Raw genomic sequence first — 25,371 nt, forward strand, 5'->3', positions numbered from 1 at the left:
ATTTCACTAACTAAATACATGATCGTAAGTTTGTCATCTAAATCGCAACCATCCCAATAAAAAACGTAACAAATAAACGGGAACTAGTTAATTTTTCGAACTGTGCACTTAATTCAAAATTTTAAAAAATGAACCATGAACGTGAACTAGTTCTTTTTAAGTGTGAACTGGCACAACACTGAGTGGGGGCCAGTGGGGGCCCAGTTGCTCACTTTCCCCCCTGGGCCCCTGAGAGGGTTAATCCGCCCATGACCACCTGACTTGAGGCAATGAATGACGTCACAGCCATAATAACAAACACAGGCTCATTGATTTTTCATATTATCGATCACGACGCTGATCGGCTCCGATGACCAATCACCTCTCCTCCGTCACGAGCTCCATTCACATCCACTGTCACGCCTCGGCCGGAAGTGACGGCTGTGGCCACGAGCGTGACGAACGGCTTGTTCGAAAATACAACAAGGAAGTGACCGTTTTTATTGTGGAGGAGAAACAAATAACCCCCGGAGAAACCGTCTCGTCCTCGCACCGGGGGCTCGCTTCTCTCGCTCGTCGGGTGTCAGGGAGCGGACATAAAGTCACCGTGGACCCGCCCGGGAGCGCGTGTGTGTTCGTCTCCGGGACCGCTGCTCGTAGCCTGCTAGCTAGCTAGCGATGAACACGGACGTGGAATTCCACATCAGGCAGAACTACCCGTGGACCAAGCTCCCAGCTAACGTCAAACAGGTACCGGGCTTTAACGGGGACGGGGGGTCCGGTGTGTGTGCGTGTGCGTGTGTCAGTGTCAGTGTATGTGTATGTGTGTGTGTGTATGTGTGTGAACCTGTCAATGTCACCGCGGTGCTCTGTCACACGACGCTCGCTCCTGCCTCTGCAGCGGTTTCTCAGCCGGAGCCATAAATGACCATCACTGTTTCCCTCAGGCTGCAACACACACACTGACGTCACACCACAGGTCCAGCAATGTGATTTATATTCTTTAACAAAGTGAATCGCTGCAGGCGGCTCTGGAGCTGGAATCTCCTCTAGGAGAAATATCCCTTCATGGGGGAACATTTGGAAGAATCCATTCAGCGGATCCCTGGAGCCCCAGAGGAGGGATCCCTCCTCCAGGACCCACATACACAACAGAGCTGCAAATCAGATTTTAACAATTTGAATAATCAGGGTGACAACATTTACTGTACGGATAATTATGACAACAATATTTACAGTGTAGACAATCAAGATGACACTTTTTCAGTATTAACAATAAGGGTGACAACATGTTTACAACATGTACAATCAAGATGACAATATTCACAGTATAGGCAATCACAATGACAACATTGTAAGTTTTGACAATCAGGATGACAACATTAAAGATTGTGAACGTCCATTTTTTTTGGGGGAGCTGGCACCACATATTTCAGCACGTGGATGTCACATGCGCATAATGCAATCACTCCTCTGTGCTCTGTGTGTGTGTGTGTGTGTGTGTGTGTGTGTGCGCGCTTTTGTTTTGCAATGTGGATGAATGGGAAGCATGATTTGCTAATAGCAGTCTGCATAGATCCCTTGTCTCTTGCGTGAAACCTTGTGCCGTCATACCATCATGTGGTGAAGAGGAGGTGTGTACACATAGTAGATCTGTTTCCTCACCACAGCTGGATTACCAAACCCTCAAAAAGTAGCCAAGTTGACACTTCCAGGATTACTGTGTGTCAGCTGGTTTTTGCTTATGTGATTTCCTATTTTAAGGGAATGCACCATGTTGCCAAGTTTTTCTCTCCTGATACAGATTATTTCAGTGTTACAATCTGTACACCTCACCTCACTGTGTGGATATAATGAGGCCATGGATTGTTGCGGCACTAAAGACTGTGTGTCTTTGTTTTTAGCTGCTTGGTTAATTTGATTGATTAAAACATTAACCTTAGTAATTACAGTCACAAATATATCAAAACATATGAACTAATTAGTTTGTGTAGATCAGTGATTGTGCATAAATAAACTGTGTGAATCAGTCATGTCATGGCTGACACCTGATTTGCTGAAGTCCAGTAAAGTCCAGCCTATCAGAATGGTGCATCCTTAAACAATCAGTTTGGAAGCATTCACTGCTAAAGCATAATATCAACTGACACAGCCAGAAACCTAAGAAGGGGCCAGTTTTGTGTCTTGTGTTCCTGTGACAAAATCTTGCTTTTGGCTGAGCTCGACCAATATGGATTTTTGGAGGCTGATATGGATATTAAAGGGAGTTAAAAAACGTGTTAAAAACAGTTATGTGTTTGTTGCTTGTTTTGACATTGATGTAATGAATCACATTATCTGGACCTGGTCATATTCTTGAATAAATAATCTGTTCACATTACAGACACTGGGAGGTAGAAGGGCCCAGTAGCTTGTTTTCTCTCTTTAATTGCGTCCTAGCAGAATAATCCAGTCACCTGTGTTGCTGTGTTTCCTCTGCAGAGTTTGGGGAACTCTCAGCGCGAGTATGAGAAGCATGTGCTGCTGTACAGCATCCGCAACCAGCTGCGATTCCGCAATAACCTAGGTAAGCAAGTGTGACATCACAACAGGGCCAAACCTATTCTATTGTATGACATGCAATGGTTGGGTGTGAGATCAAACAAATCCTTCTGAATTTTAGTGGCTTGGTGTTAAATGTTTCACTGCATTTGACCAGGTCAACTTGTAAACAGACACATTTTATCAGGTACATTCATCAGTGCTTAAAGGTTCAGTGTGTAAGATTTAGGTGAAAGGGATCTATTGGCAAAAAGTGAATATGAAATAATCCTATAGGTGTTTCCCGTAGTGTGTTTCATCTAAATTGTACAAACTGTTGTTTCCTTTACCCTAGAATGGGCCCTTTATATTTAAATACTTTATATTTACATCGGGAGCGGGTCCTCTCTATGGAGGCAGCCATGTTTTTTACAGTATTCCAAACTGGACAAACCAAACACCTTTTGAGCTTAATGAAAACTGAAGGCTACCACAGGTTCTCTCTCTTGTCTGTAAGGGGAGGGAGAGGTGAGGGGTATTCAGCTGCAACATACAACTTCACCACTAGATGTCACTAAATTCTACACACTGAACCTTTAACTCTTGCCTCACTAGTTGCTGTTGCAAATTAAATTGACTGACAACATCCTTAACCATATTTGTCTTCAATAATTGAGGGAATGGTTATATTACCACTTAAATCCTTGAATACATGTGTTATAGTCTCTAAATAGATATGCAATAATATCCACTTCATCCAATCAATTGTGTTATTGTTTTTGTGTGACTTTCTGGAGCTTGCTCCGGATCAATATTCCTGTCTTAACCCGAATTGATCTGGTATAGATGTGTGTTCCTGTACGAACACTGAGCTCTGGCTGTGACACTGACAATTGTGTGTATTTCATGATCAGTGCGCCACGTGAGGAAGGATGAGCGCAAGTACTACGAGGAGCTCCTGAAGTACAGCCGGGACCACCTGATGCTGTACCCGTACCACCTGTCTGACATCATGGTCAAAGGGCTGCGAGTCACTCCGTTCTCATATTACATAGGAATCATGGAGGTAAGGAGCTCATGCTGCATTGCAGAGCAGAACCGGGGGGACATTTCACGTGCTTTGTTTTATCGTAGCCTCAGTGAGCAGGTTGTCACACACCTGAACATCTGTCGTCATGTACACAGTGTGTGAAAACCCTCGCTAATTCATTTTGTCTGACAATAACACTGGTGATTTTCACAATTACATCTGCGCTGTCAGAACAATGAGCCGAATCTACTCAAAGGAACATAGCAGGGGTAGTTTTTGTGTAGCAGCAGAGATTTAATTGGTTTGGAAACATCCAGTCTCTCTTAATTTAAATCGAACAATGTCTTTAGTTTTTTAAATCCCTGGAAACACCTGATGGAAGTGTTTCAGGCAAAACAGGGAATCCAAGAAACTATTATAATAAGAAGGATGTGAGCTTTTTACAGCTCTGTGCTTGTATGTGCGATGTATTCTTTGTTAAATCAACAATGGAAACCTACCACATTATATTCCATTCCTCAATAGATTTACGAAAAGGTATAATTTTTGTGTAGCTGTACCATCACCTATACCATTGTATAGTCTGTATGTATAGAGAAGAACTTGTCTTTATCACCTGTTTGCCTGAGTGATTCATGCAATTCAAATTAAAGTCTTAAAGGAAATGTTGTAATATGGCTCACAACACCGAGCCATAGTGTCAGTGTTTAAAGCAGAATTTTCCCATGTTCATAGTCTTGGCATGAGTCAGGCACTAGGTGTCAGTCAGCGTCTATTGATGATTCATGTACCAGCTCAGGGAGACACACAATTATTATCCCAGGTCAAACACATCCAGAGCAAATAATCTTTGCCTTTGTGACGACTCACTCTCACTGATGAAGCTCAGTCCCCCTCGGCCCCGCAGAGAACCAGTCTGCCGGGGACTGGGAGCCGCTGGGTTCTCCTTGACGTCTGAATTGTTCAATTACATTACAAAGACTGAGCCGACATGTTCACAGGAATTCACCTGGAATTTAGTCATTTGTTCTTTTACTTTTACTAAGCCGGGGATTGAACCACCGACCTGGTTAGTGGATGACCTCCTGAACCCCCCATATATTGGTCGGGCTCTAACACATACTGTGTGTTTGCAGATTCTAGTTTCCACCATCGATTGTTCCGCATTTACTGCCTATACTTCCCACTTCATAAGAACAGATGTTACCAATATGCTCCGTGCTCAATGTCGTTGCTCACAAACAAATAAAGATAAAATATGTCTTCAGCTCACTTTCGATTCACACACTTTCCTGTTCATGCTGCTCAACTTGTCTGAGCTGTAACTGTGGCCACCGCATTGCCAAGGGCTATGTCATATTCTTATAATCCATCTTAAGCACTTAATGAAAACGGGGAGCAGAAATTAGTATGGCAGCGCTGATCTGCTAATCCTGTTATTAATCAGAGGCAGGGGACATAGAAAGGGGAGAGGAGAAAATGAGTTTAATTCTTCTCTTCCTTGTCTCCTTTCTTTTTCTTTTGCACCTCCAGGATATTATGAACAGTGAGAAGAGTTACGACTCCTTGCCCAACTTCACTGCCGCAGACTGTGAGTTTCTCCACCTTCTTATTTTGTCAGTTTTCCCTCCCCCTCCCCCTTAACTGTTGAAATTGCTTTACTGGGACTCTGTTTACCTCCCACTCTAAACTGCCTCTGTGTCTCTGGTCTGTTTTCCACATACTCCACATGTTTTAAAGGGTGTCAGTGTTCAAGGTGACAGAGAAGTCACTATATGAAAATATGCAAACAGTTTGAATCAGGGTCAATCGAGAGGCACTTAAAACTTTAAATATCTTCATTATTTATTTGTCTCTGCTGTATTATTCAGACTGTGATTATGACTTCCTCTGCCCTGGCCCTTATAATCCAGAGCTGAAACAATAAAGTAACAGAAAATGAATGGGTAAATATTTTTTTTAATCAGTGAAGTCATTTTTTCCTGGTAAACATTTGTTAGTTTCAACTTCTCAATGTTTTTGTTTCCGTTTTATGTCATTGCAAACTAAATGGCCTGGAAAACATTTGTTGACGTCACCTTTAGGAAATTGTACTTGGCATTAATTGGAAAAATAATTGGTGAATTAATTAGCTTATCTTATTTATTTATTTTTTCCTAATTTTGTAAAACAGTTTTTCTACCACAGAACATTTAAAAGATAATTGTAGCTCATCAAAATGTTTTTTAAGAAAATGGGCGATTGGCACCTGGATGCCAGCTTTTTGGCAGGTGTAGCATATTTTGTTTGTTTTTTTTATACCTTTTTTGACAGATGCAGATGAGCTTTCAAGTGTTTTTGTTTTGGTGGTTTTGTTTTTAATTATTCAAGTTTCTTTTTTAACTTCACTTAGATAACAAACAAATCACACAAGGGTTTTGTTGTTCCATGACATTCACGTTATTCATATCTCCTGGCTAGCATACCTAATATACATAAATCATTTCCATTACCAAAACAGAGCCAAGCCAAGTGGTTTTTGAATGAGTTGATATGAAGCCCATTTCATACCAAATCCAAATCGCTTCTCAGACAACAAAGCTGTCACTTTTCTGATGTGTTACCGCATCAATGAGGATCTGTGTTTTTCGGAAATCATTCCAAAACCGAATTAAATACCCCATATTGTAGGTGCTGCTGTGAAAATATCAAAGACCTCAACCCACTGAGAAATGCACGCAGCTCAAATACAGAAACTGTGACGTCAGGACTATTTTAACTTTGTTATCTCACAAGAAAACACATCCTCAGCCACACTTCCACCCTGACCCACAGGCTTTCAGGATTTGGTTGAAAGACTACAGAGAAATCCTCTGAAAAAAGGAATAAGCCTCCCAGGCAAAGAATATTTCCACCATTATATCCCTATGTACGCCACCGCCACTTCACCATCAGTCATTTGTCTGCAGCACATTCATTCCTATTCCAAACTACACACAGTCTGACGCTGACGGAAAGGTAGACTGTTGGAATCCATTTGGCATATTTCACTTATGCTCAGCTGCCTCTTCACCCGTCTTAGTGACAAACTCAAAGAGGCTGCGTGGCCTTGACTCACACTGAAACTGTACTGCTCCCTACGGAGGGTCTGTAGCAGCCAAGGAGAGTGAGCTCATCCTGGTCATTGGCTCCGATGTATATCTCCACTTTCAAATCCAGCCGGGGCATTTTAGTCTGACTTTGACCGTCAGTTTGATTCATCTCAGCACTGACTGACGTTTGCATTTACCATGCTACAGTAGCAGGATACGATCTGTGACCTGTGGTTGGCCTGGCAGTGCATCACTCAGAAAACAGACCTGTTGTTGCTGCAGCCACAGAGAGAAACATGACAGAGGAGATAGAAACTGCATTAAGAGGAGTTTTTGTATTTGAAACCATAGATATAAGATGGCGTCCAAACTGTAGGTCAAGATGAGGGCAACTGTACCATTGTTGGATTTTTCTACTGTCAAGTGAAACAGGGTTTGGCGCTGGTCTCTGAGTGTCTGCGTCCTGGCAGTGCAGGACCTTCATGCTGCAGAGACAGAAGGCTGTCAGCGGGCTGTCGGAGCCTGCGCTCAGAGGAGCCTCTCTCCTCTAATCTCCCTGGAGGAGCTTTGGAAGTGTGTCATGCAGAAGTGGGCGGATAGAGAGTCAGCGAAGCAGTGTGTGAGAGTGTGTTGCGTGGGCGGATGTTTGTGTGTTGTGTTGTGTCTGTGTCTCGGTGAAACAGCAGGATACGCATGTAAGATTCTGCTGTGTTAGGAGGCTGAAATGAGAACATCCCTTACTGGTACCAGCTTGCACTGGCAGCCGTCCCAGCACATTTTGCTCTGCCCCCTTCTGGTCCGTGTATCACAGGCAGGAGGAGGTGACAAGGTGGGATTCACATACAGACTGTAAAACTTAAACTATGGCCCAGCATTTCCTCAGATTCATATGCATGCACACACTCTGATTATAAGAGATCATTGGTTGTGTGTATGTGTGTGTGTTGGTGAATAGATTAGTGTTGCTTACGTGCGCGTGTGTCAGGGCATTGTCCCAGAGAAGATGTGCAGGTATTTGTGTTCTGGCTGCAGAATTTGGATGAGTCACTGTTACTGCTTCGTTGGCTGATATAACTTCAAAATAAAGTTGGAAATATCCAGAAAAACGAAACTTTGCTTCTGCTTGTAATTTTCTCTCCCACTTTTTTTTTCTTTTGTAAATCCTCAGAGGCTTTAATTGAAAAAGGCCTCAGACACTTTTGTAGCTGCACTGCAGCCAGATTTATTTGCTGGAGGGTGAATGTGCAGCCATTACAAGCTTCACATTCAGTTACTGAGGCATGAGGTTTGAGTTTTACTGACTTACACAGTTACTGATTTTACCGTTGTCGCACAGGTCTGCGGCTGCTTGGCATCGGGAGAAACCAGTACATTGACCTGATGAACCAGTGCAGGTCGTCCAAAGTAAGACACTTTTTCTAAAACAGACATAAATTACAAATAATTGTATCATTTAAAGAAAGCAAACCTCCAACATTAGACATATAGATTTCATGTCTCTTCTTACATTATAGACATTGTTCATGTAGTGTAAAATGTTGTATATGATAAATCCAGTAGTTTTATAGCAACAAACTTCACCGCAATACTCAATGTAGGAATCATACCATAATCATTGTGATATTAAGCATGTTCAAGCTCAAGCTATTTTAAAGGTTTGTCAGTGTTCAGGTTCACAGTTAAGGCTTTTATTTCATGATTCTCGATGTAAACAAAATAACAATACTTGTTGTCTTTTTTTTCTCAGAAATTCTTCCGCAGGAAATCGGCACGGGACCTCTTACCAGCCAAACCAGTAGAGATCTCTGTGGAGCCGTGGTGGGTTGCACAGACGGGCTACATCACCGAGGATGATATCAGGGTGAGTTAAAAACAGTATTGGTTTATTTTGACATGTGTTTGGATGTTTTATTTGTAGGTAAAAATTTTGGATTTGTAATATACCTGTTTGGTGAGAGGAGCGATAACAATATGAATCTTTGTGATGTGTCAGATTTATTCAAGTGTAGCTGTTTAATTATTTTAATGGCCAAGCCACTTAGGAAACATTTTATTTCTAGTCTCGCTCCCCTTTTACATTATGCGCAATACATGTGTAGCTGATCTATAAATTAAATGAGAGAATGAGTGTGCTGGTGATTTCTAACCTGTTATCCACCAACTCTTCATCCCATGATCCTCCTGCTGCATGTGGAGACTTGAATGCAAATACATACCTGTCACGTTCCCATCAGTTCTTCCATAAGAAAAAAATGTATATTCAAAATAGTTCACAGTTACCATATGCAAATCTGTCCTTCATTCACTGGAGGAGATTGTTGACCTCCATGGAAACGAGCCCATGTTCGCAGGCCTACTCAGACGTTGTGTCTTTATTGTGCATTTTTATTACAGATCTGTTCTCCATCAGAGAAGAAAGCAATCGATAAGATGATAGATGCTGGTCCTCAGCTGGCTGGGTCGATGGAGTTCAACGTAGTGTTAAGTGAGTGTCTGTCACATGTTGGTACGACATACACTGGCCACAAAGATATGATAAATGACTACATTTTTAGCTTATTATGCTAATATCAACTGCTCAAATACTGTATTTTGGCAAGAATTGCCAAACATGAATCTATGTAAGTTCAGTGCATTGGTTTTCAAATTCAGGAAATTTTGTTTTTATTTGACACCATTTATAACAAGGCAATGGTAAAATTTAATGCCACAGTTATTTGGTATTTCTAACATTTTGTCCCTCCACCTCCATACATGGAAATACAAGTGGAATTTGAAGCATTTTCACTATAAAACAGATGAGCACACACACAGTTGCTCACAGAATTCCTGCAGCTGCCGGGTTATGAAGTGTTGAATTCCCTATGAACATGCACACAGCACGCTGTCGTGCGCACCCCATGCACAGCGAGGGCAGGTGTGCTTGCTGAGAACTGTTGACTTGTCATGGCAACGTGCACAGCAAAAGCACTGTCTACCCATGTCATGGCTGAATTGTGGCTGCCTGCAGTGGATGGTAAAAACGTTGATTTAACGGGCCACTGACACCTTGGTGCAACGAGCGCCGCACACACCTCTACAATGAAGCAACAACACAGAACATTTAGTTTCTTTTATGTTATGAAGAGGAGTGTGAAAACATTTTGGATCGTAATGAAACTGTAGTGAGAAACATTTGACTATGGCTGGCTGTCTTGGTAATTATTTGGAAACACTGAGTACAACACCATCAGTAAATAAGAAAAACTCCCGTCTACACTGACTTTACATCAGCAAATTAATTGTTTTGCATCTCAGATGTCCACCTCCTTATTTATTAATAAGGCTTGAGAACAACAACATGACACATAATATTCCATTTTCCAAATGTGATTGGACCAGTATGTTGTTGAATTGTGTCCCGCTCAAGAAGATTTCTTTCAAACAGCATGTTTAGATCTACCTTTGAATGAATGAAGTAGGATATTAGATGTCTTACCTGGTCATAGGAGGAAAAGCACAGGGTTTTTCAATAACATTAACAATGGCTCCCTCCATTCTATTAAGAGTTCCAGTAAGACAGTGAACCTATACTGTGAACTGTCAAATGTCTGCTGTGACAAGGTAAACTGGATATATTTACTTTTAAAACATTAAAATAAGGGGCGAGAATCATAAAATGAATAAAGTTGAGGACTTTATTCATCTTGAGTTCCACTGGTACCAAAACATTTGAAATAAGTACACACCAGTCTTTGTTAGCCGGCATGAGAACCAGGAGTCAGATCCTGAGGTTGCAGTGGAAGGTCTTTCGTCCGTGTGCTGCTGTGAATGTAAAAGATGAAGCACAGGGACTGAAGTTGTGTCCGTGCAGTTAAAATGTTAATTAGTGAACAGTTTGACAGTGATGAGCGTCTGCCACTGGAGTGTTGGTGACACAGTGAGAATGCAATTAAAAACCAGAGATGCAATACAAGTAGCTGTTTCAATTAGATTTTACTCTGCTCATGAATTCACAATTTTCTGTTCTGCTCAGAAAAAGTTCAGTATCCAAGTAGTTTACATTGTAAGATTAGTTTTTCTCTACAACAACAACGATCTTAATGAAAATAAGTTATTTTAACCGTGTTAATGTACATTTGTTCTTTTATTGCAGGCTTGTACAACCGGGGCTTCATCTACTTGGATGTTCCCATATCTGATGACAGTTGCATTTCAGGTACGTGTGTGTTTAAACATGCTGTTATTATCCTTCCTGAGTAATTACCTTGACTAAACACTGTATACAATTAAATTACAACTGTGGGAACATAAGCAAACATTGTGCTTAATGAACTTGACTAAAATTGTCGTTACAGACACTATTCAACAGAAAATTAAGTGTAAAAACAATGTTTTCATGTTTTTTTCAGTGCCCCCACTTGAAGGCTTCGTCATGAACCGTGTCCAGGGCGATTACTTTGAAACGCTTCTCTACAAAATCTTTGTGTCGATTGATGAGCAGACAAACGTATCAGAGGTGGGTTTTTAGAAACCTGTTTCATTGTACTTTCTTGCTGTGCACATTGAATGTGATATGACTCTCTGTGTCTTTATTCATCAACTTTTCAACCAAGTCTTATTTGTTTCTCTCCCTCTCAGCTGGCAAACGTGTTGGAGATTGACTTGGATCTAGTGAAGGTATTTCACCGCTTGCTTCAGAGAATGAATCCTATTGTGATGTATTTAGTGAAATGGTTGATCTGAACTTATATACTTAAAAGGTTCTAACTCTCTGAGAAAAGCAGGGATATGGTGCAGCTTAGCAGGTAGATATATCTGCAAGATTAGGCTGTTTCATACTGAATACACATATACTGTAATCCACCTAAGAGGTAGACTGTGACACTCATGCAAACAGACACTCATGCACACAGACACAAACACACACACAGAGTTTCAGATTAGATCCATTATTATTCCCCATGACTCCGTCAGAGCCCCATTCCAGTTGAATTGGTGCTTGAGTCTGACCCAGTTTTCACCAGTTTCCTATTCACTCTGTGTGAGACTCTGAGCCAAACTCTGTCTCAGTGTCAGGACCTCCAGTGGGAAGAGCCTGTCCCTCGGTCTCATCTCATTACCGCCACTGAAAAGCAGCACTTCAGAGGGAGAAGTGGTTGAAGGCAGCGCTGGCAGCGGTTCTCCAAGAGCAACGTTGTAACTTTAGAGATGATTGACATGTCTCCTTTTTGTCCAACTTTTCCCATCTTGACTCAAGTTTAACTTTCTGTTATATGAAGACTACTTAGTGGTACAAGTCACTTTAGAAAAAACATCCTGGCCGTGCTTTCTTTTGATGGTTAAGAGTTGACTTCAGCTTCCACTAAGGTGTAGAAAGCAATCAAGTCCACCACACTTGACTGTAGTAGCCTTTTCAGTCTGAATAAGGGATTTAATAGCAAGGCAAGTTAATAATCGTATAGACAGTATTAAGGCAGTAATGAAAAAACGTAGCCAACTGTTAAGTAGAAAGTACATAGTGCTACCTTTCTCCTAACTTTTAAGACAGTTTGATTCACCAGACAAAAGAGAAATTAGTTTTTATTGCTGTGGGTTCAGTGAGCACAGCCCAAAAGTAGAGTAGAGAAGAGTATCCAGGTTTATTAAAAGTCTCTTTCAGACTTGATATCAGCATCATGTGATACAGAAAGAATATTCTTATAACTAGCAAAGCATTTACTTTTCTTTTGACTACACAACCTTCAATCATCCTTCACATTGTGTGAAATAGTTTAGTGTTTTCGAATAGTGTTGACCATTTTCTGAAAACAGGTCTTGATTGTGGATTAAAATTCTTGCAGTTTTTTTGCAGTGTGAACTGGTGAAACTGTTGCAGTCAGAAACACCTAAACACTTTGTTTTTCAAAAAAGTGAAAACAAAGATACACAGATAAGAGTGTGGATGCTCGACTCAAGTCCTGACAGCCTTTAATAGGGGAAAACATCGAGTTAGGGTTTGGTTCAAAACCAAAAACCAGAATCCCTGAAGGGTTTGGGTTGGGCTCAGTCGGGTTTGGACAGAAAACTGCTGCCAGAGCTGCACTCTAAAACGTCTGGTATGCAGATAGATAAACTGCAGCAGGTTGGAGCTCTGATGCAGAATATTGTCAGAAATAAAACTAAAGGTTTTGTTCTTATATCCTATGAATGAAAGTGCTACACTCAATTTAGAGTCAGTGTTATAGTGGCAATCATGTAGAAAGAAGGAGAGAGATAAAATTACCACTTTTTACAACAACCTTTCACTTTAAGTGCAGCAATCGTCCTTCTCTGGTTCTTTTTTATTCTAACTATTGTCCGTTCCCCCCCAACGCAAAACTCATGCAAGTCATAAAAGTCCAGGATGGTCCCAGGTTTATGATGTATGATGTGAAAAGGTACCTGGCTAATGGTGTTTAATGTTTGGTGTGGCATCAAATGTCTCCTGACTTTGTGTCTGCTGTGTTTGGTTAGAACGCCGTGTCCATGTACTGTCGCCTCGGCTTCGCTGTGAAGAAAGGTCATGTGATCAGTCCCGAACAACTCAACCCCACCTGGAAGAACGCTCCCTCTGTCAACAGACTCAGGTATGTGCATCCACCCGTCATTTCCACTGAACAGTCCATTAGCAAATGTGATGACATCATTTCTTCCATGGTTACAACAGACCTGAAAGCTGCATTTTCATTTGAAGAGTGTGGGATGGTTGCAGAGTTTTACAAAATTGTGTTTACACTGGAATAATTGTAAAACCCCAAAGGAAAACCATCTTTTTGATGTCATCGTCATTATAATGAAAGAAGAACAATTTTACGTTTTATGTGGTCACAAACTCTAATCCAATTCCATGCTAAGGGTTTTAGAATCTACGTGTCTTTCTGCATCCATGTTGTAAATCCTTCTCTTTATCTAAATATAATATAAATGTCTGTAATATTGAAAGATGTAAAGCAACTTTTTTTGGGGCCGATGATTTAGGTGCAGAATGCCCTGATGTATTTGATTTACTCTGCATCTATTATCTATACTGCTTATCCTTTGAGGGAGGTGGGGGGCTGGAGCCAGTCCCGGCTGACACAGCTGACATAGGGCGTGAGGCAGGTTACTCCCGAGACAGGTTGCCTGTTCTTCGCTGGGCTGACATACAGAGACAAAACAATTTTTAAATCATATTTGGGTTCGGTCATGCAGGCTTGGCTATTTACTAGATTTTTACGCTGCACGTGCCTGTAATCAGGGAAACCATCTTGCTTGGACAAAAAACCAAAGTTTAATATACCGATGTGTTGTGTCCTTCGCGTTAGGAGCACCATGGACCCTCAGAAGATGCTCTTGTCCTGGGAGCAGGGCAGTCCTGTCATGGAGGGAGGCTCCTCTGCCACCGACACCGACACCACCAGTCTGGAAGACCAAGGTCTGACTACACACGACACACACACACACACACACACACACAGAGTCTTCCAAGCACATTCACCAATGTATGCAAATAAATACACAAGCTGATGAATACACACAAAGCACTTTCTGAAAGTTGTTTGAGAAAGTTTGAAGCAGCCGTGCTAATTAATCCCTGTGAAAACCCGGTCATGCTCCTGAAAGCCATTCTCACATTAATAGGTGTTTGTTTAAACAGGTTTAATTTCTTGTTTAATTTTAATTTGCATGTTAAACTGATGTTATGAAAGTGTCCTGTTCATCAACTACATATATTTATGTTAATTTTCAATTTGGTGTTATCTATCGGAGAAAGAGACAGACTTGTAAACACATTTCATTCTCAGAAAATCAGGAGCTTACGTCCTCAGTCTGAGAGGGATAACGACTGTGCAGTTATGCTATTACATGCACTAATCTTACTGCACATAGTTATTAGTCTTGTTATGCGTCGTGTTCGTCTCTGCAGCGGACACAGCCAGCGTTAGCAGCCTGAGCATCCCAGCTGCACCCACCAAGAGGATTGCCTTCCTCTTTGACTCCACCCTCACAGCCTTCCTCATGATGGGCAACCTGTCTCCGGTGAGTAAATGGAATTGAACTTGAACACACATCCTCTCAGAAACTCGCAATGTTGGATGTGTTTTGGGGCAGATCCAGGATTTTTTTCTCCAAATTGGCAAAAATGTTTCTTTTCCCCGGAGAATAATTCATGATCTTGATAAAATGATCTTTGAGTTTGTTCTAATTAGTGTGGCTTGATTGGATTCAAGGGGACTGTTGGGGCTTGGTAGATGCATGTCCTCTACTGAGTGCTATTCTAGTTTAATTGTGTGTTTGTCTTTGTATTAGAACCTGAAGAGTCATGCGGTGACCATGTTTGAGGTTGGTAAGCTGTCTGATGAGACTCTGGACAGCTTCCTGGCTGAGTTGGAGAAGGTGAGACGATCACTTACAACAAAGAAAATGTATTTGCATTTTTTACAGGGAAGCTTTTGTCAGAGCCACATCTGACAAATTTGGTTCAGCAAATAATTTAATGTTTCATGTATAATATACACATGTACAGAAACACTTTAACACACTGACACTCTGGTGGTTTCTTTGTCTCCAGGTGGAGAGCACAGCAGAGGGCGAGGCTCAGCGTTACTTTGACCACGCTCTGACCCTGAAGAACACCATCCTCTTCCTGCGCTACAACAAAGAACTCACTCAGGACCAGGGACCTGATATCCCAAATATAGGTAACCAGTCAGTTACACACTCTTTTTCAATCCCTTTATTGGTAACCACATGCAAGACCCAAACCTCATACACCTGTACATGTCTATACATGTGCTTAATAGTCATCTTGCAGGTCAGATTTAGCTTTGTGTATCATTTCAGGAGCTGCTGTTCAGCTTCTTGTTTTAAGATCTCAACCCTCTGAGCTCCAAGAGCAAGCTTACAAAATAGAAACCCAGATTTTTGTCTACTGTTGTCACACAATTCTCACTTATGCTTCATGTGTTTTATTGAGGTTAGTTTTCTGCCAAAGGATGACATGAACTTTAATTAAAATGCAGGGAACATTTTGTTATGGATGATTTAAAATCACTTTCAAGTCTGCACAAAGAAATCAAAGTGAGATTTAACAAAGTGATATTTAAGGTGGAAGCTAAGTGGGCTATAGTCACTCTACTGATATACTTCATGAATAGTCATCAAGTATATTAAGTACAGTAAAGTGGTAGGTGTCCTGCTCAAGTCATGATCATATATTATTGTGAGTATGATTCAAAGCATAGATGACTAACTTAGGGTAATTTTCAGTGAAACGGCGTCTTTACCACTTTGTTTCTTTTTTTATCTTGACGCTCTGTTTCTCTGAACCACAACTACAGCAAACAACTTCTCTAAATGACTCCTATTCAACTAACTAAACTTGTTCTGTGCTCGTAGAAAATCAATAACAAACGAAGTGTCTGTGTTGTGGATGAGGTTGGGAACAACAAAGACGAGGTGTGTCTTTTGTCTTTGTCTGTTTCGCATGTGTCGAGACAGTCGTATTTGGATGTGGATCTGGATGCAGAGGCATAGCATGAATCCACAGTGAAGCTGTGTTGTTCCACTTGTGTCTCTAGAGGGCGCAGCAGGGAGTTGAGTTCTCCAATGACAACAGAGCAAATGCCCGAGTTGCCATGTAGCCGCCGTTGTGGCACCAGATGCTGTTTGTTTGGTTTGGCAGTGTGCCTCCTTCCTGATTGTCTTATCTCTCCGTCGTCCTCAGCTGCTGCTCCAGACTTCTGCTGAGGAGGGAGCACAGCTAAACTCAGCCCCTGATGGAAAAGAGTCTAGCGATGATTGCTCATTTAGGACGAGAGGAAAATTTATCTTTCAGTCGTAAATATCAGATCAGACTCTTCACCACCGTATTAGAAAGTCAAATTGAGATTACAACATAGCTAGAGAGCATATCTCTAAAACCTTCACTCTTATTATAGTGCTAATGATGCTCTGTGATGTTGGTTACAAATTACTGTTGTTTAAAAATAAACATTCAAACCGGGGCTTATCAGTATGAAGCAGCAGTCCAGTCACATCTCCTCTTAGAGACTATTTCCCTCCGTGTTGTGAAATAAATGTAACAGCCCCCAGTTGTGACCCTTTTGGCCGGGCTGTGAAACTCCACTCTGCTCATAATTTATCTCTTAATTATCACTATCAGCAGTTCACAGACACCTTTTGCCTCTGAAGTTTCTTCCTACTATCAGAGACAAGTGATGATTATTGAATCCAAGAAACACTTCTTTGACATTTGTGTTTTCTGAGAGGTCGTGCTTCACAAGTCACATTGAAGAGAACACTCATCTTAACACCACTCTCACTTATGTCTTAACTTAACTTGCACTTTTCCGCCTGTTCTGTATCGACCGTGTGACTCTCCCCGTTTCTTTATTTCCCTCCACTAGGTTTCCCCTTGGATATGTTGCGCTGTGAGAGTCTGCTGGGTCTGGACCAGGCCACCTGCAGCCGCGTCCTCAACAAGAACTACAAGCTGCTGGTGTCGATGGCGCCGCTCAGCAACGAAATCAGACCCATCAGCAGCTGCACGCCTCAGGTATGACGCTGCTGTATGTGGCATGCTGGAATATTGAATCAAATGTTGTGTGTGTTTGTGTGTTAAGTCATGAGAGTGCTCTGTGTGTTCTCTGTGGTTGTATTTGCCCTCTCGCTGTGTACAGACTTGTGTGTCTGTAGTGATTTGCGGCTCTGTGTGTGTGTGCTTTGTGGTTGCTCAGCCTGCAGTCGTCCCAACAACAATAACTACACAAAGAGAGAGGGAGACAGGAGAGGGGAGGGGAGGGGAGGGAGAGACGAGGCTCATGAGTAATTCCTCCGCCTGGCCACACTCCAGATTTCTGGCTGAGCTCTGAGAGACTGAGGGAAAGAAGTTAAACTCTTGTTGTGCCATTCACGCTGCTGTTTATTCTCCGCTGCTGGGACTTGGTGAAGTGGAATTGAGTGAATTCCTATGTGTTTTCTGCTCACATCTCAAATAGCAGCTTCAATTTCTGCCTTTCAAACAGGAGAAAAACAGAAGTATTTATTCCTCTTTTCCGTTGTTGCTTTTTGTTCATGTGAGGACGTGAACATATACAGGCATTAGTTCTGCTTCAGTACACGTGTGTGTTTGAGAGTACATGCGTGTGTTTGTTTCTCCCTGCAGCACATTGGCCCGGCCATCCCCGAGGTGAGCTCCATCTGGTTCAAGCTGTATCTGTACCATGTGACCGGCCAGGGCCCCCCGTCTCTACTGCTCTCCAAAGGCTCCAGGCTCCGCAAACTGCCAGACATATTCCAGGTTAGCACAAGCTAATAATTAATCAGGTGGGTAGCTGGGAATATGTGTAGGTTATATACAGATGAATAACTAAATGTGAGCTGATACCGTTAAAAGCAAAAGAAACGTCTTTGAAGTCAGATAAGAAAAACAATGCATGTGATAAACTCTGGTTCTGTAGAGTGTAGGGGTGATTTTTCATTATCTTTGCCCTTCATCTTCTGCCACATTGAAATTTGACCTTGCCTTTTCAGTCGTAGAAACAGGCAATCACAACACTGTAGGTAAAACTCAAGGCTTTTCCTTTTGTCACCTCCATTTCTCAACAAAGCGACAGGCCCATCAGAGTCAACGTCAGACGTGCTCTGCGTTTTTCTCCTCCGAGGCTTCCCAGTGTTCTTGGAAATTTCTCTAAGTGGAACAAAAGTATATTAGATGTGGTGAATTCTCGGGGTAGGACAGGTAATATCATGCAAATGGGTCACTTAATGGAAACATAGCAGCAGGTTTTCTTTTTACTTGTTTCTAACTTTCATTTTATTCATTCGCTGACCCTGACTGTAAAAAAACAGTCCACTTCCTTTCCCCCTCACTTTCACGGCAGCTATTTACAAAAATAAACAAATGAATCTTCATAGAAAATTTAGTGGATTTTTACATGATTTCCATCATGTAATTTAGAGGATGTTTCCATTGTTTCTGTTGTGTTTCCCGAGATTAAAACCTGTCTAATATAAGTAGTAGATGTACAACTTGATAAATGTTGACTTGTGGAACAGGATGTCTTTGTGGAACAGGAAGGTACAAAAACATGTTGTCATACCTGTGTGACTAGTCCTCCTCCTTTTGCTGGTAACTTTATATTCTGAAGTTTGTGAAAATATTTTTATCATATTAAACTAGATTGGCTCTCAGCAGAGCACATACCTCCACCAAGACCCAACAATCCCCTTCAATTTAATCCAGCACCACATTGCACACATCTTTTCATCCAGCTCCATACATTACATTATTCCCTGAGTAATAGGTGGAAATGTCAAGTAATACACTATCTAGCCATGGTAGAGAAAGTAATTAAAAAAATTCCTGGATCGGCCCCCTGATCCACAGCAAGATTTAATAAGTTCTTTCTTGACCCATGTCTCAACCTCCCACTATGTTTTGTGGAAATCTGTTTTGTAATTATTGCAAATTCCTGCTCTGTTCAGTCCTACGACAGGTTGTTGATCACCTCCTGGGGTCATGACCCCGGAGTCGTCCCTACGTCTAATGTGCTGACCATGCTCAATGACGCCCTCACACACTCTGCTGTTCTCATCCAGGTAAACACAAGCACACAATCTTAATTTTTCTATGAGGGGATTATTTTATTATCTCAGGTTATTTTACGGTGTTTTACTGTGTTTTTATTTTAGTTTTAAATTGGGAAAATCATATAATGTGTGTTTAGTCATGTTGTGTATTTATATATTGTTGCTTTGTTAACACAACAAGTGTGTGTGTGTGTGTAACCCTCAGGGCCATGGTATGCATGGCCATGGAGAAACAGTCCACATTCCTTTCCCCTTTGATGAGGAGGATCTGAAGGGAGGTAAGAGAATCTGTAAACTTCTCTGGTAATTGACATTACACATGTAATGCTAATACCAGGTTCATGTTATGCTAACTCTATAATAAAGGATCATTCAATCAATAAAGACAATTTAGCGCAAGACCGTAGTGTAAGATTCATAATTATTTAAATTTTTTAAGCAAATAGAATTCAAGAAGTCAAAACAATGACCGCTGAATATGGAACCTTGAAATTGCAGTTTGTGTCATTCACCCACAGCAAATATAGAAATATAAATGTTGTACAGTGCAGCAGATAGTTCTATCTTCGGAGTCGCGTGCTTCAGCGCTGTTGTCTCTCTCTCCCCCCCCCGTGCAGACTTCACCTACTCCAACATGTGTGTGCACAAAGCGCTGCAGAAGCTGAAGGAGCAGGTGGACCTGAAGCACCAGTGCGGCTACATCACCATGCTCAACTCCAACAACAGGCACCGTCGCCGGACCAGCGACAGCAATGAGTGCAGAGGTGGGGGGAGCCAAGGGAAACACTCTTAGTTTCACTGTGTGTTTGCGTGTGTGTGTGTGGGAGCTTTTTACAGACGAGACTTATAGTTGAATGAGGAACAATGACCTTGCTTCTCATGGCCAATGGCGCTGATGGTGCAAATTGGATAAAGATTGCTCACAGTCCAGTTTAATTATGCTGTTTGTCTGCATAATTGTGGCTCTTTATTGTGATGGCCTTCGCTAATGGGCGCGGATCGAACCGTCTCAGCTTTTACCTGGAGGTGCACGGATTTAATCCTGTTTACACAAGGGATCAAAGATTTTGTTTAACTTAGGTATTTATGTATAGTTTAGCAAAAGTCAAGCAAACATTTATTCAAGAAAATGGAAATTATTAAACTGTGAAACAACATTTCAGTGTCGCAGTGTTGATGGAGGTTTGTTTGTTGTTCAAGGAGATACACATCTGGGTGGAGGCCTGGACACTAATGGCAGCACTGAGTCTTTTGAACTGGTGACAGAGGAGAACAACGGTGAAAGCAAAGGAAAAACCGAGGGTAGGTTTATCTTTTCTGGTTCATTTATTTGTTCGATTATTTTCAAGTATCAGGTGTTTTAAGAGTTGAAAGCAGTTATGAAATATGGATTTCAGAGTCATGTCGAGTCAAGTTGGCTTCAAAACCATCATATAATCATGTCATTCATGTCACTCCCCTCTCCCTTGTTTTTCTTTCAGCCGTTTCCTGTGAAGACGAGTGGGTCCCTCTTGAGCTGTGCTTCGGCATGCCCCTCTTCAGCTCCGAGCTCAACCGCAAAGTGTGTCGAAAGATCGCCTCGCACAGACTCTGCAGCAGCGAAAGGTGAAAAAACCAGAACACCCGGCATCCTCACGAACGCAACTTTTGTTTAAAACACAGAGAGAAGTGTAAGGAGAAGTTGTTGTAGCTGTGCGAGACTTTGAGACTTTGTTGTTCTTTCAGCCTTCAAGAGCTTCTCCTCTCCAGCCGAAAGCTGTCGCTGAAGGTGCTGAGCTTTGTTCAGTCGCACCAGGTAAAAACACTTGGCTGCCTCTTCAGGTTCCCACTTGAGAATTCAATCATTAATCTGGATTGAATCTATCAAACTCCATTTGTACAATTGAATCCCCGAGGCCTGATACTCTCTGGAAACTGTTTTTCTCTTTTCTCCTGTGAGATGAAAAATGTATGAATATATTTAACAGATTGATGGTTTAATCTAGTTTAAACACAACAATGTGTACAGTTCAGCAGCTGTATCATAAAAGCTTTTGTTTTGAATCGGTATCAGTCAATTTAACAGTCTATTTATTTCGGTGTCATCTTAGTAAACTTGTCTTTAAGATGTGGATAAACATAGCCACTGAAGGGATTTTATTTTAAGGAAAAGGCCGAATATATGGTAAATATGTACTTTCAAATGACGACCGTTGAATAAATCAGACAGGAGCCGGTTCACGTAGCCTCTCCTGACTATTGTCTCCTCCTCGTCCCACATGTCGTCCTCTCTCTACCTGTTGTGCTGACCTGTGACCTTTACCCTGTGACGGCAGGACGGCAGCCAGCCCTCCGACCTGGACAGCGGCGTGTCGAACCCTCTCAGCCAACCCCCGGCGGAGTCTGGCGTCCCCCTGCCCGCCCTCAATCTATTCTTCAAGGACGGACAGCTGAGGGAGTGGAGCGGGCGGGGCCCTCCGGCTCTGGACATCTCAGCCCTGCAGAAGGACCAACCCACATAAACCCAACCCCTCCAGCCCCCCACCCCCAAAACTTCCAGATTCGGTCACGAGGGGGAAAAAAAAAGCAAAGGACCGCCCTCTCTCTTGAAGCATCTTGTCTCATTGAGTCTTCACAATCCGATCACGAGGAAACAATCAGTCATGAACTTATTCCTCTTGTCCATCAGTATCAGTCATGGGAAAATCAGCCCTGCCAGCACTTTGCCATTTAGGACGAATCCGACACTAGTTTGACCCCTCCCCTCTCTCTGTCTCCCTCCGTGATTCCTCGTATTCGTGGGCAGTGTTATCTGTTGGAGTGGTGCTATTATCACAGTATATAAAAACGATGCAGGTAGACAGCATATAACCTGGAAGACCATTTGACTGGAAACACGAGCGCCGTTCTCTGCCGAACACCCCTCTCCCCTCCTCACCTCCCCCTTCCCACCCTTTAATCAATGGATGTTTTTGTGATCCCATGAGAGCGGAGTGTCACGTGGTTATTATTGTATAGATGTTCTTAAAAAACGACCCACAAAATAAAACCGATGAAGCGTTGGAACAGACCCCTTCAGGAACCATTTTGACGATATGCATATTTTAGTGTTCAGGTCTTCAGACTCGTCGGACGGAGGAGAGAGTGGAGAGTGGCTTCCTCCCTGTGTCGTCCCATGTTAAGTGATCTGATGCATGAAGCCGTTGCACAAGTCGTACAATGAAAAAAAAACACTTTCCTCTTTATTTGTAATCAATATTGGGCATTTTTTTATTTGCACTGTGCAGGATTTCTCAAACCCTGTAGAAGTAGTTATGTAATTTAATTTAATTTATTTTCTTTCTTTTTTTTTTATGTTTGATCCTTTGTAGCGCACACTTGATTTTAGAGCTCACGTTTACCACCAGGAAGTATTTTCTTGTCTTGGGAACTCAGACTCGGGCATCAGAGAAATGACCAATAATTACTATATAATAATTTAGTTCTCTTTTTTGTCCGTTATCATTTCACTTTCTCAGTGCAAAAGAACACCAAAGACCAACTTTTCTCTGTACAATAATTTTTTTAAACTTCTGTTCTGTTCGCTCTTTTTATTTTGTTGCCTTATTACTGTCAGACAATTAGAAACTACCAGCTCCTGAATCAAATCAGCCTTTTTGATTCCTTTTTTTTATCATCATTATTTGCTTTCTTTAAATTTGACAGTGTTCAAATGATGTTTGTGCATTTGATAGAGTGATTAAAACCAATAAAATCAATGAGATCGGGTCACAAACGACCAAACTTTGACAGATTAATTAATTGCAACTTATTTCCGAGGACGGGAACAGTCAGGTCTGTGTGTTTGACCCAGGCCCGTTGTCTGCCAGTAGCTCTCGCTGGACGGCCTCCAGCTTTGTGCAGCGCTCTTGGCCGACCCGCTCTCCAAGGGATTCTGTGTACGCCATGTTTCGAAAAATGGGGTTTGTAGTGTAGAGAGGAGAAGGCAAGTTCCCTGTGAAGGCTGTCGCACACCCAGGGGAGGGAAATGCTAATGCTCTGCCCGGCTTCTCGGAGATGTGACGGCCCCAAAAAAAACTGTCTGAAGTCCTGTGATGAATTTTCAGTGAAGAATATACACTACTTTTATTATTTCATTTCGAATGGTAACCCATTTTGTTGAGGCTTTTTTTTGGGGGGGGAATGGAAGAATCTGCCCTCTGCAGTCGTTGACCCACTTGTGGTTGTTGTTTCTAATGTGACGCTGAATAGAAAAAGAGACTTAACAAGAGGTCCTGTTGAAGCATGATGACTGTGTAGAAACTGTTGTGTGTGTGTGTGTGTGTGTGTGTGTTGTGTATGCGTGTGTATTGTACACCTCACTTGGTGTGTTTTTATACACGCCCTACCTTTCACAATAAGAGTTCTCTCCCGGTCCTGCCTGTGTGTAATTTCATTGCAGTTACTTGGTCAACCCAGACATCCCTCCTTCTCTCCCAGGTCTACATCCTCCAGAGTATTAAAAAAAAAAATGCTAGTTTTATATGTCGCTCTATATTTTAGGAATCTTAGTTGTAGCTTGTTTAATGGGACTATGAATATCATTGACTGAGATGATGCTCTTGTAATTAAATGGGGTAAAAAAAAAAGAAAAGAAAGTGACATTCCTTCGACACGCCCTCCTCTTCCATTCTTCCTCCATCTCCTCCCACTCCACATACATGTTATTATTACAGATAAATATGTAAAAAGTATATGAAAATATAAATAAATATGTAATAAGAACAAACTTTTTCCTCCCTGACATTGACTTGCAGTGTTGTTCTTTTCTGATCTTAACTTCTGAAACTGTTTTTTCCCCTGTTGTTTATCACTGATTCACGTCCCTATCGGCCCTGAGTCGTAGCCAATCACATTACACGATATTAGGCCATTAGATGTTTTCCCAGCCAGGTGGAACAGATGGTGTGCAAGACGCCGTGCTCCCTCCATCTGGCTCAAATACACCTTTATCCTTAGATTCAAATGGACGCCGAGCCGATGAAAACAATGTCTGATACTCGGGTGTGCGAAGCTTTGTGAAGTCCACGTTTTAGGGAGGAAGATTAAGGGGTCGGCCTGTGGCTGGCAGTGCCCCCACCGGACAGGTGGAGCCCCGCCTAATTGCCAGTGTGTCCCAGGTCTCCGTGCTCCAGTAATTTCCCACAACTGAAATTTACACCGTGTCAAGAGGCGGAGGTGGGGGGGTGGTGGTGGGGGTACCAGGGGCATAAACTGGGTCACACCACCTGAGGATAACAAGCGGTCCAATGTGCCGCATGTCACCACTATAACATTCATTTCTGTCCTGACACCTTTTAACCAAACGCTGATATGAGATCTGCTCTTGGGAACAAGGTGCAACACTGAATTCATTCTGCAGATTTGTCTTTTTTTTTTCTCCACTCCGTCATTTGCATTGTCAAACTGGGACGGCTGTTAGGCTTCAGGCTGAAAGAGGAGCAATGCCGGGAATAGGAGAAAGAAAGAGAAGAAAAGAGGGTGGCGGGCACACACACACACACACACACACACACACACACACACTTACTTGAACTTGTGCCAAAGCTGATGAAAGGTCAGTGGATGGTGAAACTATTCAGGCCTCTTGCATCTTACTTTCTGCTGCTTTATCTTTTTTTTTTACATAATTTTCTATTGAAACTGAAAGCAGATACATTTCCTTTGAATCGTGTTGCACCTTTATCACATCAGTCCATGATGCTACACTAGAACTTTTATTCTGAAATAACCTGCAAAATAACACCTATAGACTGTCATCTGCAGAACCACAATAGACTAAATATGAAGATGGACGACTCGTCTCCTCTTCCTCCAAGTATCCAGAAATTAAAAAATATCCTGGATATGAAGGCCAGCATCTTGTGCATTTGACTCTGCACATCGAGGGATGGACGTCCCGTCGATACATACACTTGACCAATCACGAGTCAGTCTCAGCCGTCAATCGTAACGCTTCACCACATTTTTATGTCATCAAATAACTAATAACAACAAAACATATTAGAAAAATAACACTTATATATGTCAGTGTAATAAGGACTACCTAAAATGACAAAAAAACAATGATTTAAATATTTTACGTGCACTTTGACTTTTTGGTATTGTCTATGTCCCATCTGCTACCATGGAGGAGGCAGAGTTCATGACCTGTATTGTCAGCCAGTAGGGACCGATCAA

The 25,371-nt window shown here is 41.9% G+C and overlaps 1 protein-coding gene across 1 annotated transcript; it reads left to right on the forward strand.

Annotated features, from left to right (window-relative positions):
- The first annotated feature begins 332 nt into the window (after positions 1 to 332).
- On the forward strand, positions 333 to 23,935 carry fam91a1 (family with sequence similarity 91 member A1). Its single transcript, XM_035183393.2, has 24 exons — positions 333 to 729; positions 2,461 to 2,545; positions 3,414 to 3,565; positions 5,063 to 5,120; positions 7,937 to 8,004; positions 8,348 to 8,461; positions 8,995 to 9,085; positions 10,736 to 10,798; positions 10,992 to 11,098; positions 11,221 to 11,259; positions 13,075 to 13,187; positions 13,905 to 14,014; positions 14,507 to 14,619; positions 14,890 to 14,976; positions 15,152 to 15,281; positions 16,989 to 17,137; positions 17,747 to 17,881; positions 19,069 to 19,182; positions 19,379 to 19,451; positions 19,791 to 19,937; positions 20,374 to 20,475; positions 20,655 to 20,778; positions 20,899 to 20,968; positions 21,489 to 23,935. The coding sequence occupies exons 1-24, from the start codon at positions 658 to 660 to the stop codon at positions 21,672 to 21,674; spliced, it is 2,502 nt and encodes an 833-aa protein (XP_035039284.1). The 5' UTR covers positions 333 to 657; the 3' UTR covers positions 21,675 to 23,935.
- The last annotated feature ends 1,436 nt before the right edge of the window (positions 23,936 to 25,371 follow it).

Source organism: Hippoglossus stenolepis, chromosome 17 (genome assembly GCF_022539355.2).
Source record: "Hippoglossus stenolepis isolate QCI-W04-F060 chromosome 17, HSTE1.2, whole genome shotgun sequence".
In the NCBI taxonomy this organism is placed as follows: Eukaryota; Metazoa; Chordata; class Actinopteri; order Pleuronectiformes; family Pleuronectidae; genus Hippoglossus; species Hippoglossus stenolepis.

What these genes read in the sequence shown, in the direction of transcription:
- fam91a1 (XM_035183393.2), top strand. Translation starts at nt 658, where the DNA reads ATGAACACGGACGTGGAATTCCACATCAGGCAGAACTACCCGTGGACC. An exon ending in GCGATTCCGCAATAACCTAG is followed by an intron (nt 2,546 to 3,413) that starts GTAAGCAAGTGT and finishes TTTCATGATCAG; the next exon opens with TGCGCCACGTGAGGAAGGAT. An exon ending in TTGACTTGGATCTAGTGAAG is followed by an intron (nt 11,260 to 13,074) that starts GTATTTCACCGC and finishes GTGTTTGGTTAG; the next exon opens with AACGCCGTGTCCATGTACTG.